This window comes from Castor canadensis, chromosome 10 (assembly GCF_047511655.1).
Source record: "Castor canadensis chromosome 10, mCasCan1.hap1v2, whole genome shotgun sequence".
Taxonomy (NCBI): domain Eukaryota; kingdom Metazoa; phylum Chordata; class Mammalia; order Rodentia; family Castoridae; genus Castor; species Castor canadensis.
In genome coordinates, this window is record NC_133395.1 from 134939834 (window position 1) to 134957600 (window position 17767).

General features: G+C 41.6%; 1 protein-coding gene across 1 annotated transcript in view; it reads right to left on the reverse strand.

Annotated features, from left to right (window-relative positions):
- Window positions 1–1508: 1508 nt before the first annotated feature.
- Window positions 1509–17767, reverse strand: part of Il5ra (interleukin 5 receptor subunit alpha) — a 37865-nt gene continuing 21606 nt past the window's right edge. The window contains exons 9-11 of the mRNA XM_074044277.1: window positions 9327–9423; window positions 8161–8245; window positions 1509–5206 (exon numbers count right to left, since the gene is read on the reverse strand). Coding sequence (XP_073900378.1) covers window positions 5120–5206; window positions 8161–8245; window positions 9327–9423 — 269 coding nt within the window. The 3' untranslated portion in view covers window positions 1509–5119. The remainder of the gene's footprint in view (window positions 5207–8160; window positions 8246–9326; window positions 9424–17767) is intronic.

Below are 17767 nucleotides of genomic sequence, written 5' to 3' on the forward strand. Positions count from 1 at the left end.
ACAAAACAGAACCTCCTTGATAAAATTTTTATTTTATTAACCATAATTATTTTCTCAAATTGTTTCCCAAAATATAATACAATAAAAGAAAGGAAGAGCATCCTCAAACATGACATATTTTGGATCCATTATGCTACATACAGATACCCATTGGCCCACTTACCAAATCTAGCTCATTGCCCCATTTTTTGGTAAAGAAGGATGAGACACAGCCATGCTCACTTGCACCTTCTGTAATAGCTACTTTTGTGTTATGGTGGCAGAATCTTATCGCTGCAACAGACCAGGTGATCCTCAAAGCTGAGAATGTTTCTGCCTAGCCCTTTAAGAAGAAGGGCTTTAGTTAACCTTTAAAAGAACAATACTTTATTGTTCTTCTTCCAGCTCCCATTCCCCCCAGGGTTGTGTGTTCTTTCATTTTGTCACGTGATAGGGACAGATTTTTCCTTTTAATTTTAATAAATGAAACAAATCTAATGACATACCACCATGTTGCGGGGGAGAGTGGCACATTAGAACTTCAAACTAATGTGCTGGGTTATACTTTGTGCTGATACTCTGACGTCACATATACTGGGCCCCAAATGGTTGGTGAGGGGTGGTGGGAAGAGCCCAGTGCAGTGCACAGGCACCTTGGTACCGAGGCCCAGGTAATGACTGGCTGTTGAAGTCAAGGCAGGCTTTTAAGAAGTGAGCAATATATCCCCTGTGACTTCTTATTTCATTATTTGAATCTCCAGTGATTATTTCATTTCTGCTGTTACCACACAGCTTTAATAAGTGACTCTACCAAATAGAGTTTGGTTCTGTAGTACCTAAGGGGAATGTTGTTTTCTAATGTGGAATGCCTTTCAGTGACTCACTTCTTTTCTTTGTCCAGCTAAGCTCAGCCACCAGTTAGTTTCTACTCAGTGCTTGGGGACTAAAAAGTAAGTGAGACATGGTTCTTGACCTCAGAGTATTTACACTTTGGGACAAAAAATTGTGAATGGAGTGGTAACTTGCAATTAAACAGAGGGTATCTGGAGAACACCATAGTTCAAACTAGAAATGGAGGGAAACATGGTGGCAAAGAGCTCAGCCTTGGAAGATAAAGTGGTGACAAGATGAAACAAGGTTGGGAAGGCTTTTTCTGTTAAAGAAAGTTTAAGCAGTATCATGGAAAGATGAGACAACCTGGCTTGCAGGGAAACAATCAGTAGTTGATCAAAACAAAGGTGGTGTTTTGCAGAATTTTGCTAGAAAACTACTGAGAAGCAAGGTCATGATGGATTTTTTCTTACAAGGAGCTTTAATTTGAGGGTGATAAGGACTTACTTCCTAGAGGGCTTTGGATGAGTCAGTAAAGGCAGATATGCCTTTAATAGAGAGGAAATACTGGAGAACAGAAATTCAGTTCAGAGGCTACTGCAACAACCCTCACCAAAAGACGATGAAAATACTGGGGACAGAGAAGGGAAATGTTAATGGGGAAAAATGAGAAATATACTTCTCTTCAATTTGCAGACTTAGACAATTTATTGTCCATTTTGTTCAACATGTCTCCTTCTGAATTACATTTGCTTTCATTCACATCAATTACATAAACCAAAGGGATACTGAGAAAAGCCAAGATTATCATTTAGTTCAATATAAAATGCTAAAGGAAGGGTTTTCAAAAAGTTTGTACCATGGAAGTCCATTTCCTGAGCAGGCTAGCTACACAGTCATTGTCACAAAGATCCTTAGGCTAGCATTAAATCCTATTCTAATTAGGTTTTTCACCTTTACTCATGCCATCCAAGATCGCTTTTAGTTCTCTGTTCTTGCTTCCAGATATGTACTTTTTCTTTAACAAATTAGCACCCAAGGTTTATTAATTCCACCAACAGATGGTCCTGACACATACAAATCTCACCATGCAAACGTTTGGATTTTTAATCAGGATGTTTTGTGCCCACGTGGATTATTTCCCCGCCTGCATAAATAGCCTGAGGCCTGAGGCATTGCAATGAGGCTCAGGTGGTGGAATTGTTGGTGAATGTGAACTTCACCCTCCAGTCTCTCCTGCATTCCAAACTGCAAGCAGCAAGTTCCAAAAGACAAGGAAAGGAATTGGGCTCAAACTCTTCTTGCAGAGGATTTCTTGGAGAACCAGTATTTGTTCTGATGAAGGATCTGGAAGGAAGGTGATTCTCCACCCTGTGCCACAGGGAGTCAGTGCCAGCTCTGCCTCCCTCAGTCTGTGGACAGTAGTATTTAATGTTAAATTAATGTCCATATTCTCTGCTTTGCCATGACAAGGCTGGTGAGTACAGTATAGACCACTCAAAATGAGCCAGTTCTGAAGCCCAGGCTCTCTTGTACAGAAATTTATACTTAACAACTTTCCCATATCAGGAAGAAGGAAAAAAGAAAAGAAAAAAAAAAAGGTTATGGCAGCCTAATGGCCAAGCACTCATGGTCTCCTGGCTACTTCTAATTGTGTTGTCATTAAACATCTATCTTCCCCTCTATGAAATTGTGGGTCTTGATCTCTGCTGAATACTGTTGAATTTCAAATACATGCAAAGTATCGCACCAGGGCTCAGTGAGGACTTTTGTAGTTCTTGAGGTTGAGGTAGTGTCCTAGATCTTGTAGATGAAAAGATGTATCTCGTATGGGCTCCATGCTCCTAGGGCTCACAGTCTGGTGGGGAGGCAGCACAGCTGTGCACTAGCTCCAAGGAAGGGATGGACAGAAGCCCTGAATGAGAACCAGAGGCAGAATCCGCCAACCTGCTTTTGAGGGCTTTGTAGAGGTGATGTTGGTAGGCCAGAATAAGTTCACAGACCTACTTTGTATTGCTGCTGACAACTCACCAGGGCTAGGGGCCAGCACCAGCTCAAATAGGGTGGTCAAAGCTCTGAGAAGTCTGGAGTGCTGCTGCTGCCTGCTGAAGTCTAGGAAGGTACCTTTGAAGTGAATTCTACACCCAACAATGAAGAACTGGCTGCACTTATGGGTAGCTCCCTTCTTCTGGCCCAGCCTTTACATCAAAATGACTTCCACAATACTAGGTTTCTAGGCTCTGGTTTGAAAAAGACAAAACCCAGAACTCTGAGCCTTTCAAAACAGGCAGTTTTGGGGGGTAGGTCTTTGCTGTCACTTATTCATTCAGTAGTTGGCTTTCAGGTTGCCTTATTCCTAAGACAGAAGTTCTGAAAGCTAATCTACAAACCACAAGCATGAGCAATTACCTGGGAACTTATTGGTCCTACAGATTCTAAGATCCCTCCCAGCCCTACCCAATCAGACCCTGAGAATGGGGCCCAATCTTCTCCCAGGGATCTCTGATACATGCTCAGTTTGAAAGCACCTGACCTAAGTGTTCATTTTAAATACAGGTTCTCAAAACCACTCTCAGAGAATTCTCCATTGGTTGGATGAGCAATTGTCCTGTTACTGTAGCACTTCCACAGGCCTTGCCTTCCAGGTCAACTCCTAAGCAAACTTCAGCTTTTTCTGACAGTCCCTTCCATATTACCGGTATCACCTGGGCCTGTAACCAACTGCTTACTATGCTGTTTCCTGTCTAACAACCCGTCTGAACCTCAGTGGCTGCATCAGTAAAATGGGGGCAGTAATCCAAATGATTATCAGACAATGCAAATTTGTCAAGTTTAGAGATAAGAAGTGAGGTATCTGGGCAAGGCACTCTGACACTTGGGAAACAACCAGTCACTGACAGCTGTCCTGACTGTCGTACTTTTGTTCTGGGCCCAGACGTCTGCTAGTTACAAAGGATGATTGCAGATTAGTCAGAAAAACCAGCCTTAGGAGTACGTGATACTCATTGCATCCCCCTTTGAAGATCAATACTGACTAAATCAATTACAGAAAGCAAAAAGAAGAGAGTGGGCCATGGTGGGAATTCTGAGCAATGTCACCTCCTTTCCCCATATCAAGCTTCTTGACCAAGGACCATATAGAATCAGCACCATTTGGATCCCTTCTGCTAACTGACCCTGCTATGTAGTCTCTACCCGGGGCATAGCTGTACTTGGTTCTATTTGTAGCCCATCACCCATCACAAGCGCCTTGGCTCTGGACACAGACTCAAATTGGAAGATGTGGAGAGGAGAAATTTCCATACAGATTGGAATGCATAATGGAATGACCTGTAGGAATCCTTCCAAACTTGAGATCGGGTAGACTGAGCACTACTTAGCCTATAAACTGCTCTGAAGTCCTTGGCAGCAAACATCTCTTCAGGAGGTTCATTCTTGATCCAGTGATCCCCCTCACAATGGAATTATGCTCATTGCCTCTTGATATATAGTTCCAGAATACCAAGGATGCCTTTAAGAATATAATCTTAGAGCAGAATCCTGTATCTCTTTTAATAGGTGGTGATGTCTTAGTTCTTCATGTTTTTAAAATAACTTGCTTCAAATGCTTTTCCCTTGATCAATCAGACCTTCTCTCTCCTCTCTTCCACTGTTCTCTCCTTCTCTCCTCTGTTTCCTCTCTTCTCCTCTCTCCCCTTTCCCATCTTCTCTCCCCCTCTCTCTTTCTCTTTCTCTCTCTCCTACACACACACACACACACACACACACACACACACACACACAAGCACTACTTCAAGGAAAAGTATTCTATCACTCAAAGGAAAAGGCACCATGAATTTGTGACTTCCTGTTGCTATAGGAAAGACAGTCTTGAATCCAAGTTCACTCCAATGGGACTAAATACTTTCTTCCTTAGATTTTAGCTGAGTGTTACCACTGGCAGCTTTGACGGTCAAACTGGCATTGCCAGAAGTAAAAACATGTGACATTAGCATTAAAAACTGTCTCTTGTGTACAAAAGTTCCAGGTAAGTCATGCAAATTGCAAAGACTGGCAGGTGTGGGAGGAGGTGCTATGCTGTACAGTGTGGGCAAAATGTTCAGATTTCAGTCACTTTTCTGTGAGCAAGGAGATTTTGATGAAGCACACACACTTTAAGACATACAAGACTTGAATGTCTGGACGTATTGCCTTGCAGCTAAATTGAATGTTCAGTAAATTCTGAACAGCTCTTAGCCAAGAAACAATAATCCTTGTTCTCATCACTGAGCTATGTGTGTGATTTCACTGGAGAAAGCCATTGCAACAATCAAAACACAGAATTTTCCAAGACCTCCAAGCCAGGCTCATCCACATAGCTTATAACTTCAGTTTCTGTTTCACCAGAACCGGTTTTCTGCAAAACAAAACATTCCTTAGATGTCTTTTAGAGAAATTTTTGTCTCTTTGCATTCTTTACAATTGGCTTTTATTTCTAAAATAAAAACAGTGAACATTTGCTGAAAAAAATATGAAAAGTCAGAAGAAGAAAAAATACCCAAAAGCCTATCTTCCCAACACACCCCACTGTCTTCCCTCAATCCTTTTTCTAGGCATAAAGTTTTCTTTACATATATAATGAAGTCATAGGGATACACAGCTTTATTTTATTTATTTGTAATGCTAGGGATTAAACCCAGGGCTTTATGCATGTTAAGTGTGCTAAGTGTATACACTATCGATGTGGTATAGATCTCCAGCCCTTTCACAGGGCACAGCTTAGAAATTTCTTTCTTTCTTTGTAATATCATACAATACTTTAAACTGTATTGTTAGATGGTCTTTAAATCCATCTTATTTTTTGAGATTCTGGGGTTCAAACCCAGGTCCTTGATTATGCTAGCCAAGTTCTCTACTACTGGGCTACACCCCCAGCCTGACCTTGTCCATTTTTTGTTTTCTTTTGCTTTGCTTTGTTGTTCTGAGACAAGGTCTTGCTATGTAGCCTAGGCTGGCCTGGAACTCACTATGAAGATAGGCTGGTCTCCAACATGTGATCTTGCTGCCTTAGACTCCCTGAGTACTAGGATTACAGGTGTGTAACACCACACCAAGATCCTGACTTCATAATTTTCAATGTCTCCATTATATTAAGAATTATAAACAACTTAGAGAGAGATTAAAGCATATGGGTCCTCTTGTCCTCATAGCAGAGGCCCCAAAAATGGGGTAGTTTCTGCCTTTAAAGGTTGAGGCTGGGGTACTGCCAGCCTCTACCATGGTCTGGCTGTGGTCAGCTCTTGGCTTACACAATCTCACAGGTTGAGAATTTAGACCATAGGGATGATAGCACCAGACAATACTTTTGTTTTCTGAGTCCCATGTTCTATTTCTCTGTGTCTCTGTCTCTGTCTCTGTGTCTCCCTCCATCTTCTTCCTCTCATTTGTTTGTATGTGAAACTCTGCTCTGTGAGGAGAGAGTAAGTTGTTCTAGAAGCCAGGCAATGTTGAGCTCTGATATTAATCCTTTGTTTATTCTAGAACCAGCTTGTCTACCCCAAGTCATAATTTTACATACATGACTTGATTTTAATTAACAACAAACCATAAGCTTATATAATAAGCTGTTAAGCCAGTTTCTTTCACCAACCCCACAATATTAATGGAATCTTTGGGGGGGGCTCTGTAGGGAAATTAGATAGCAGACTTAAGATGTTCTATTAAGAGGTCAGGACAAATGACATCAGTCAACTGCTTAAATCCAATGTGGTTTTCTGTGCTACAGCCAAGAGGGATCAGCGGAACACATTAGATGAACTGATGCAAAGTTTCACATGGGGCACATTCTCCTTCCCAAAGAAATGTGGGAAAGCAAAAGCATTTGGGCCATTTCCTCAATGCAGGAGAGTACACAGATACAACCAAGGACACAGTGACCCCCTGACCAGCCTCAATTCTCTGCTTAATAATATAGTAACTTTTTATCTGTAAGTCATACCAAATACCTGAACTGCAAACTCTAAAGACCCAGATTTTTGAAATTCATCATTTTGGTGACTTTTCCATCAACCCTTTCCTTTCCCTCACCATATTATTCATCTCATTATGTTAGAGAGAGACCTAAATTTGTTAAGAAAATCACCTAATCTAAATCAGGGGTCAGCAAATTACATCCAAATCTAGCTTGTCCCCTGTTTCTGTAAATAAAGTTTTATTGAAATGCAGCCATGGTCATCCATTAGTACATTTTCTATTGATGCTTTCACACTGCAGTGACAAAAACTATTCCTGAAATATTTGTTATCTGCCTCTTTCAGAAAAATTTTTCTGACCTCTGATATAAATAGCCATTCAACATAAGGATAAAATTGACATGTGAAATAACTGTACACTGAAAATGACAAAACACTGCTGACAAAAATGAAAGAAAACATAAATGTATGGACCAATATGCTGCGTCTGCACACTGGAAGAGTCAGTATTGTTATGGCATCACTTTTTCCCCAAATTAATCAATCATTCAACAATCCAACTCAAAATTCCAGCTGTCTTTTTTTGGTAGGAAATGACAATCTGGTTGTAAAATTTCTGATAATCAAAATACTTAGGAAAATCAAAACAACTTTGAGGGAAAAGGTCACTTTTGGAGGCCTCGCTCTATCTGGTCTCAAAGTTTACACTATAACTGTAATAATCATGACAATACTGTTTTTGCCATAAAGATCATTGAAGAGATCATTGAAAGCAAAGAGAGAGTTTAGCAATAGAGTCACCTATATAGAGACCAAAAAATTCTAAGAAAGATGTCAAGACAATCATGAGGGAAAGGATAATGTTTTCAATGAGTGAAGCTGGAAAGATTGGATTGTTATAGGTAAATGACCATTTGGTTAAGCCAAGGGCTCCAGAAAGCATGAAAATGCATGTTGGGAAGAATCACTTGCCTTCCCTGTGGTTTTGTTTACTAAGGAACTGAATTCCCCCTGAGCAGTCTTTATTGATTAGGGCACTTGTGCAGAAACAATCTTAAAACATTAGCATTTAGCAGAACATTGGACAATCTCACCCATGCCTCTCACTACAGAAAAGGCAGTCAAGATTCCTAGGGCTGCAGGGATTGCCCGAGGTCAGTAGAGAGATGGTGGGTATGAAATTAAAATTAAGGTTTGACTGATGAAGGCATGCATCACTGATTACGACTTTTCCAATATACAGAGACTGTAGGGAATGTAACTCTGCAGATCAGCCCAGGAGCAGAACCACTGAAGTAACAGGAAGTCTCCTGGTCTTCTAGTAGAGAACCGAGAACCCAATGAGAGTTCTTGGGAACTTAACCCCAGCCACTTGGGACATAAGGAATTTCAATTTTACCTCATAGTTGGTAGTCACAAAGAGATCTTTGAGGTTGTTTTTTGGTTCTGGAACTGGAGGAAACAACTTGGTCCATAAGTGACACCTGAAAACAGAGTGAGGGAAGAAATCAAGTATGCATAACCATCTTTTCTGTCCCTAAACACCTACTTTAAAAATGGATCTAGTTACCTCTACAACTAGCTGTTTCATAAATTTAAAAATCATTATTCATCAATACTTACAAATACTACATCATAATGCTAGTTGAGGACCTTGGCATACTGCAAGGCTGTGGTGTGGGTTCTGAGTCATCCAAGAAAGATAAAGTAGTAACTTAACATCTGTGCCCATTGCCAGGCCATATTTCTGAAGATGGACCATAAATGTCCAGTGTGAGGCACCTTGCTGGTTATAACATTCAATGCTTATTATAACAGTCCATCCTCAACTTTGCTAACTCACAGAGGTTCCCTTCTCTCCTTTCCCTTCCTTTGAACTGCCATCCCACCAACCCACTGGTGTCATCTGAGTATAGCACCTATAATAATAAAATAAAATTAAATAAATACTGCTATTTAATATGAAAGGTTTTTCCTAAATTGTGAAGGAGACAAGATAGAACATGTTCTAAAGTGTCCTGAAGGGTACTTTGCTTTACTGGATGCTAAAATGGAGGAAGAGTAATTATGAGGCCATTTGCAGGCCACAAGACAGAATACCAGACCTGCAGGGCATTTCTAGAACCTGTGTTTGTCCTAAGAACGATCAGTCACTCGGCTCAGGTGACTGAGTAGCAGGTAGGAAGTTGGTACTTGATTATTTAGGCCATAATGTGGGAGCATTGTGGTGATCTCAGCCTTCTTATACCTGAGGTATTAAAAAGCCCATCTTGGTGGCTTCACAAAGACAAGCAAGGGTCTGTGAAGAAATCAAAAGAATACAAAGGGAAAGCCCCTCAGAAATGAATAGGTTGTCAAAATTTGAGAAGGAGGTGTGCTACACTTTGACTAGTTTCTGTCCATCATGAACTGATGTTTCTCACTTTTGATCTGGTGTTCATTTACTTTAGAAAGACCATCCAGAAACAGAAGTACTGTAAATTCCACCTGATAACAAGAACCCTCTGTCTTGAAAATGCAATACTGAGACCCAGCTAGAAGCAACTCCCTGCAACAAACACTTACATTCTGCAGGCGAATGAGAGAATTAACAAGAGGAAACAGATGGCTGCTGTGAGCACAATGAGAAGCCATTCTGCCAAGTGCTTCTGCTCATCCTTTCCTGATGGGTGAAAAGAGAGAAAGAAAGTATTAGTGTTAGAATCAGGGACAGAGGAAAGAAATGATGAGGGTTGGGCACCAGAAAGCTTTGGTTTGAGTCACAGGCACTGGGTAACGCTAGGTATGTAGCTTAACCTTCCTGAGCCTTAGATTTCTCATCTGTTAAAGAGGATGATATCCCTATCATAAAGCCAATAGGGTGGACTCATCCCCATGAGGTCACTTTTAGTCTTCAAGCATTAATAATTCAATCAGCAAATATTTTGGAGTCCATTCCTTGTACTGTGCCACCTGGATTCTGCTCAGGGTAACTAGTGAGATTTTTAAATGGAAAAGCCACAAAAACATAAGGCTGTTAAAAAATGGATTGCATTACAGTAAAATTATTTTTACCAAGGTGGAAATGGAAATTTTGGAGGGAAGGATAAGAAAATACTCATAGTTTGCAACACAGGCAGCATCAGAGTCTATAAGATGAGCTTTCTGATCTTAATTATCCCCAACTCCCCTCTATGATTACCATTTCACAGATAGGAAAGTAGACGAAAACTGTCAATTGTCAGTACAGAAGTGTTTGTGCATGCCACTCTATTCTTTAAGTTTGTTCCTGACCTATGTTCAATGGAGCAGTTCTTCTATAGTTCAATGATAGCTTTGGGGTGTATGAGGTTTTCTGTTGATGTTTGTTTTTAAGGTACTGGGAATACATTCAAGAAAAATCCAAGGTCATTCACTAAATTGTGTTTAAAGAAGTAGTGCTAAACTCCCTAATTTGCTTTCAGAGACTAATGCAAACTCTGAGTTCTTTCCTTGAATACAGAACTATGTAGTCTCCTTAGAAGAAACTGCTCCTTCATTCATTCCTTTATTCATTTCACAAATGTTTATTAGGATCCCATTAGTTGTTTGGTGCTGTACAAGTTATTATGATGCTATGCTAAGTTCTGTGGTGAAGTTCAAAGCACACTACACCAGGAGAAAAAGATTCCAATCCTCTGGCTCTTTATTCATGGTTTCTTCTACAAAACAAGAAATGCATATGAGTGGAAATTTCCAGCCCTTGTGAATAGCCTAAGACTTCAAAAAAAAAAAAAAAAAGAAAGAAAGAAAGAAAGAAAAAACTCCAAAATGCTTAAATCCTCCAAACATTCAAGTGTCAAGAGGAGATGTCTGGATTTAGTGCTAGTGATGCCTCCCCTGCCTCATCTCTTGCTTTGTTGCCTCCTGGGCACTCTTATTTAGGTTACTTTTCTGCCTCCCCAAAGCTTTAATCTCCTCTTCATCTCTTCCCTTCTGCTTTCAAATATCAATAGATAGATTCCTTTATCTTAAATAATCCATGGCTTTGCTCAGCCAAATCCCCCACCTATCATTAAATACCTTCTTGCTTTCGTCTAATTTCCTGAATGAGGGATTCAGGCTGCTTTGTTTTCCCTCCTCTGAAAGTGTTCTTTAAATCACAGTCCAAAAAGATTCTTGGTTTCTTTTCCCAACTTTATTTTTCCTGATCTCCTTCCTGAATTTCAGATGTTGACAGTTGAGTCCACCTTTACTGACTGAACTCATCATGAAACAGAACTGACTCTTTGACACACATGTTCCCTTTCTTCCCTAGCGTTTCCATCTCCCTTTGTAAATTTCAACTGGCCTTCTCAGCTCCTCTCTTGACTCTGGTAGTTCTCACTGCAGTTTGTTCTTTGAACATTAAAGTTTTCTCACCACATCTTCATCTTCTAACTCCACAAGCTCTTCTCCCTTCCCTGACACATAGCTCCAGGTCTAGATCATAAACTGCCCATAGACAGAACCTACTTGAGTGTTTTGCAAAGCTGACCACAGTCAAAACCAGACTCATGCTCTTCTTGGCATCAAAACTACTTCCCTCACTGACTTCCCCATTTCAGTCCCTGCTCTTCCAACCCCTCAAACCTAGATCCTTGAAATCACCTTGATTCTTCCCATTCCTTATAGCTGCTGCCCTTTTCCTGGTGTCACAGCATCAGGTGTGTACCTAGTCCTAAATGAATAAGCTGCCCACCTTTGTCTCTGGCAACCATCCTTGCTTAGTCTGGAGACCTGGGTTCCAAGTCCACCTTGCTACCAAGGTGGTTGTACTGGTCCTTGATTGGCTCACCTCAAACTAGGGAAGCTGGAGCACAGGCTCCTTCAGCTCCCTCTCCAGCCTGTGCCTTTTCTAGTGTCACTCATTTGGTCCAGGGCTTTGTCATTTCACATACATGGACCTTTAACAAAACTGATTTTAGAAAAATAATGCATATTCATGTCTGGAAGTTTGAAAGTTGTAGTAAAGTATTTTTAAAAGTCAGCTGTTCTCAGAAGTAACTAGGAGTTTGGTTTTTTACATGTGTTTTTATATATACTTTTTTGAGTGCCCAGACATGTTAATTCTCAGATGAGCCTGTTATTCTAACTGTACAAATGGAGAAAGTGGAGCAGAGGATACTCAACTCATCAGTAGGGGATGCAAGCCCAGGACTGGCCCACCAGTCTACCCCTTACCTGACACAGAAATCCTGGTCCACTCTCTCCAACCTGCAAAACTCAGGAAATTCTGCACATGCTGGGGCTTCACCTAACTTATTCTAAGCATTTCTTTGTCATCAAGAACTCTCCTGCATCATCGCCTTTGTAGCAGGATGTTATTCACTGTAGGGAAGCCCTGTTGAATTGTGTCCAAGGTGTCAGAGCTAAGTTTCCAGATCCCTTATTTAATTGAAAATAGCTGTTGTGCAAACTGTCATTCCCCTCATTGCCCCCTAGGCTCAAAATGGGACTGAATTGTTGCGTTAAAAACCTATGAGGCTCAGAGGTAGAGTTACTTGCCTAGCCATGCAGGAGTCCCTAGGTTTAATCCCCAGTACCACAAAAATATAAAACAATACAAAACCCATGAGTATACTGTTGAAAAGTTTAATTTTGAAATATGTGTATGTGCATTATAAATAGGCATTAGCCACACTTTGCAAAAAGAAAACAGACCCTCAGAGAGGCAAACCTCTTATTTTTCCAAATCCAACTGATTCTCCGTGGTTCTAGGATTCATGTTCAATTTTTTGGGCTGGAACTGAGCGTCTGTTAAACCTTATTTTTACACACTTTCTCATAGCTAATATGAAGAACAAGTGGCATCAACTGATGTGGATGAATCAAATACTGCCCATTTATTTCCTGGTCTGATTTCCTGAATAAGAGATACAGCCTGCTTTATGTCCCCATCTCTGAAATTAACTATTGTATGCTCTTAACTGCTGTGCAAGTACCCTAATAAGTACAGTCAGAAACTCCACAGTCAAATATGGATGTGGATTCAACAGCAATTATGTCAGCAAAACAGACAAAAAGAAGTCCTGTTTACAACTAAGTTACAGAGACAGAAAAACTTTGGGTCTTGCAGAAACAAGTTGTGTCGTAAATATTATCAGGGTCACACACTTTGTCACGTTTGTGGCCCATATTGTGCAATACTCACAGCCTGATATGCCAAGGTCCGATAACAGTACCGTTTTCTTCTGACCATGATTACAAAAATCCTTTCAGTTAAACCACTCTCTGGTTATTCACTTCACCTCTCACTTTGATAAGTGAAGATTCTCCCTGAATTAGCCAAAATATAGAAGCAACTGATTTCATTCAATCAAAAAAAGTTATCGATGCATATTAGGTACGCCTTGGAAAGCAGAGTCAATGTCAGTGTATGGAGGACGTTGGCAGATGAATCATTTCTGCTGCCCTGGCTTCTCCAGCAGCGGCTCTCATAGAGCCAGGTGAGAGCAAAACTCACACCAAGATTAGCACGGTGAGCCTCGGGTAAATTTGGTGCAAGGAAAAGCTTTCATGTACTCATGGATGAATGGAAATCACTTGTAAATTATCTACTATTCAATTATCTACCAATTCCAAAAATTATTGAGAATAAGTCATGAATTCAAGAAAACTCTTACTTTAGTTTCACTGTAGAAGAACAAGAAAACAGGTCCTGGACAACATCTATACTTTAGGAAAAAAATGGTTAAGCATTTCAGTTGGGAGATGCATTCATACATCCTAAATTTGAATTTTTGATTCTATGACCTTGGAGATTTTTTTCTGAGTTTGATCCCTGCACTCGGAGGAAATAAAAAAAATTTCCAGGCAAGTGGTCACTGGTGGCTCATGCCTGTAGTCCTAGCTACTCAGGAGGCAGAGATCAGGAGGATGGAGGTTTGAGGCTAGCCTGGGCAAATAGTTCGAAAGACTCTGCCTTGAAAATTCCCAACCCAAAAAAGGACTTGTGAATGGCTCAAGTGGAAGAGCACCTGCCTAGCAAGTACAAAGCCATGAGTTCAAATCCCAGCACCCACCCTGCCAAAATAGCTCCAGGCAATTTGAATCTTTCTATAACTCAAGGAAGACACCTTGTCTGCCATTAAAAGTGAGCCACAGATATTTCTTGTTAAGAAATTAGTGGTTTGTAAATGTCACAATGTACCCTCAGTGTATCAATAATATAAAAATAAAATTAAAAATTTTTAAAACTTGGTGGACACTTTGATTTGTTATGCAGAGATGACTTTTGACAGAGAAAGCCACACAACCTATCCTAAGGAGAAGACCTCCAGACTGTTCACCTCATTTCTGGGTCCTCTGCCGATCTCACCCGCTTACAGCATTGGGGGAACACAGCTGTCTGGTTTCTGGTGACCTCAGTTTCAATTGTTTTTGCCATCACAGCCAGTTGACCTTGCAAATAAGCCAACAGATGAGAATTCTGATGGTTTAAGCCCTGGGATATACACAGGCTGGGTTGTGATGATGGCAACAGAGAGGCCAGGAAGTCTCCAGGTGTGTACCAGCTTGGTCCCTGCTCTGCCACTGGCTGCCTTGAGAACCTTGTCAAATCACTTCCCTCTTGGTACTGCAACCCCCTAAGCTCTATATAGTTAAGACTAATAGCTCTTGGGAGGTAGATTTGATTTGGAGGCCTCTTCCACCTTAAATGTTCACATAAGTATGAACTTTCTATGCTTCTATATTGATTTTGAATCTGATTCCAGATTCAACAGTATGATGCCAGGGAAAAGAGCTAATTAGTAAATTGATGAGTCTTTTAATAAAGCAAGCCTGCTGTGTTTTTAATACCAATGGCTGTTGGGAGAAGTCAAATGGCACCAACAGGGCTGGGTGATTGAGAGGACATAAATAGGGTGATCTGTGATACAAGGTTTAACTAGCTTTCTGTGGCTTTCCTTGGGTGAAGGCTGAAGCTGCAGTGGCATTCATGAAGGGGTTCCCAAGGCAAGTGAAAGTCAAAAGCAAACCTTTTGTGTGGCTGAGCTTGCCAAGCCAAGCTGTCAAACGGACTGTGGGCTATTCCCAGTTTAGGAAGCCCAAAAATGCAGGGGCAACAAAATGCAGCTTGAGTGAACAACATGTAGAATAGTCCAAGATTCACTGGAAAATGCACAAAACTGTGTTCACCTGGCAAAACAGGGCCCAGGGGAGCCAAGTATGGAGAGCCAGTGGAGCCCTGAACTGTGTGCCGCAGGTTGTACATGGCTTGTGGATGCTTGGAAGTGACCGGATGCCTGACCGACTGCAGTGCTGGTTATCTGCATAGCCCCCGCCACCCCCCACTGGGCCTGGACTGGAAGGAGCAGGGTGGGGTGCTGTTCATGGTACTGCTTCTTCCACCACACAAGGTTTCCGCGCATTCTGCACCTCCCACAAACGCTCTTCCCTGGGAGGAGCTGTGGAGCCTAATCTGTCTACCTGCCAAAGCAATGGCTCACTAGCTACAGAGGGTTCAGACATCACATAGAAGTGAGCAGCAAAGGGTATCAAGGTTTTGTCCTAGTTCTGCCTCTTGCTGTTGAGGTGACCTTGAGCAGGGTACCTGCTTCCAGCTTTGCAACAGGGTTAAGTTGCAGATGTGTTAATTCACGCAAAGTGCTTAGCACAGCTCCAGGACACAGTCGGTGCTCAATTAATACTTATTATGGTTATGGTTAGGATTAAATACGCTGTGTCAGAGCCAAGATGTCAGGATAATTGCCCTAAATCCTCAAAGCAAGACCAATATTGAAGTGCTATCAGAATCCTTGAAAATGCAGAGTCAGGGAGACAAACACCAAATACTGCAGCTATTAGGGAAGAAAGCCATAAGGCATAGGTAGTTCCAGCCCTGAAGAATCTGAATTGAAATGAATGTCCTGGACAACTTCGAGAGGAGCATTTAGACAGGCGTACCCTGAAAGGCCAGTGAAAATGTCCACATTGCTTGGCCTAGTTAGAGGTCAAGAGTTTGCAGAGACTCCTGTTTCAGAGCCCTCAGTCCTTGCTTCTCAAGCACAGCCTGTCCTCTTGCCTCAGTCTCCCAGGATGGAATAATAACCAACAAGGCAGTGGAGCATTATAGAACACAGGTGTGGAACCAATCCTAACACTGGGTTCCAGACCTACACCACCACTTACCAGTTGTGTGACTTTGGGCAGATCCTTCACCTATCTGCATCTGTTTTGTCATATGCACAATTCGTAAAGTCATGTTTGTGCAGATGCATTAGTGTAAGTGAACTTGCCAGGGCAAGGTCCGTTAGAGTCTCACCTGCCAGACCCCATCCTGAGACAGAATTTATATATGGAGGGGTGATGTGAACACCAATAGAGGTGGCCATGCCTGGAAACACGGTGGGAACTCCTTTCTCCTGGCATATGGGGACAAAATCTGAAAGCTCTCTGCTGTCCCTCCTTTAGGGTGGTGTAATGGGACCCTAAAGGTGGGAACTGCTGGAAAAATGGTGGAGCTACATGGCAGGGTCGAACCAGCCTTTAAACCACAGGAGTCTGGATAAAAGGAAGTGGTTTCACCAAGCCCACTGCAATAATTACCCACCCAAGATACCCCATTTGCAAAGAAAAACCCAGAATCACAGCTCCAAGTCTCTGGTAGTGTAATGGGATTTCATTTGTTACTGGGTTACCTGGTTTTACTTTCCAGGAAACTTTGGCCACTGTGTTGACCCAGAGCCTCCTATCTTCCAGCTTTCCAATTTACAAAATTCTTTTGAAAGAAGATGTTGATCTTCTTTTTTCTTTTTTGTTGGGACTGGGGTTTGAACTTAGGGTTTCATGCTTGCATCTCCACAAGCCACATCTCCAGTCCTGCAAAATTCTTTTGAAAGGCTTGTTTTCCTTTCTTCTTCCCTTTCTTCCATCTCATCAGTGTGAGAATTTAAAAAGACGATGCTGGTGTGTGTGGAAGAGAGAGAAAGAAAGAGAGACAGAGAGAGAGAGAGAGAGAACAGGGAGAGAAAGAGGCACAGAAGTAAGAGGAGCATGGGTCTGGAATTCCAGGACCTTGGGTACAATGGCAAACAAAGTGGAAAATGAAGGAGATACACTGATGCACTTAATGGTCTCAGAGGTGACTCCCTTCCCCCACCCTCATCCCATCAGTTTTTGGTTCTGGTAGAGGTCTGGGGTTCCTTCACACCAGTCATGATCTTTAAGAGAAAGGAAAAAGGCATAGGTGTTTTTCCTCCACAGATGGCTTTCCTTCCATCCCAGCCTAAACTCCTACATGCCACACTGGTTTTTCTTCTTCAACCTATTTCCTTAAATACTAAAGTGATTCTAGATTTTGTCATGCATCTCTGAGAATGCCCCATGTCAGCTAAAACTGAGACAGGAAAGTGAAGTCCAGAATTTCCCATGAGTAATGTTCCTGGTTGCTGAAGGAGATGCCCTGGGAGACTGCAGGCACCCTGTCAGCTGTGACCTCAGGGTGAGTGGTCTGAAAACCTGGGGAATCTTGCTCTACTACCTGGGGGCAAGTGTCACACACATCAAGCCTGAAGAAAGCTTTAAAAAAAAACAACTTTCACTGTCAGTAGGTTAACACAAAAGACCAATGTTTGTTTGAGGGGCAATTCCTCTGATTTTGGATGCAACCTGTGACTGAGAAGTAGCTCTGAGCCTGACAAAGGATACAGCTGCAAAAAAACACACCCAACACTTGCGAGGGGGTAGGAGCGGAGAGGGAGGGGGCAGGGGGAAGGGGGGAGAAATGACCCAAACATTGTATGCATATATGAATAAAAGAAAAAAAAAAACACTTGAATTTCCAGGGGGGAAGGATGAACTGTGGGAATATTTATTTTCATAATTACTCGTTTCACACTTGGCTTTGAGAGTCTTGGAAGGGGAGGAAAAGTGAAAGAATGTAGAAAACAAAATGCTTCACTAAGACCAGAATCAGGAAACAAAAGTTTTCAGTAAACAGGAGATAGCAAAGATAAAGAAAGGACAGAAGAATCGGGAAGTTAAGAAAGGTAGAAAAGGAGAAA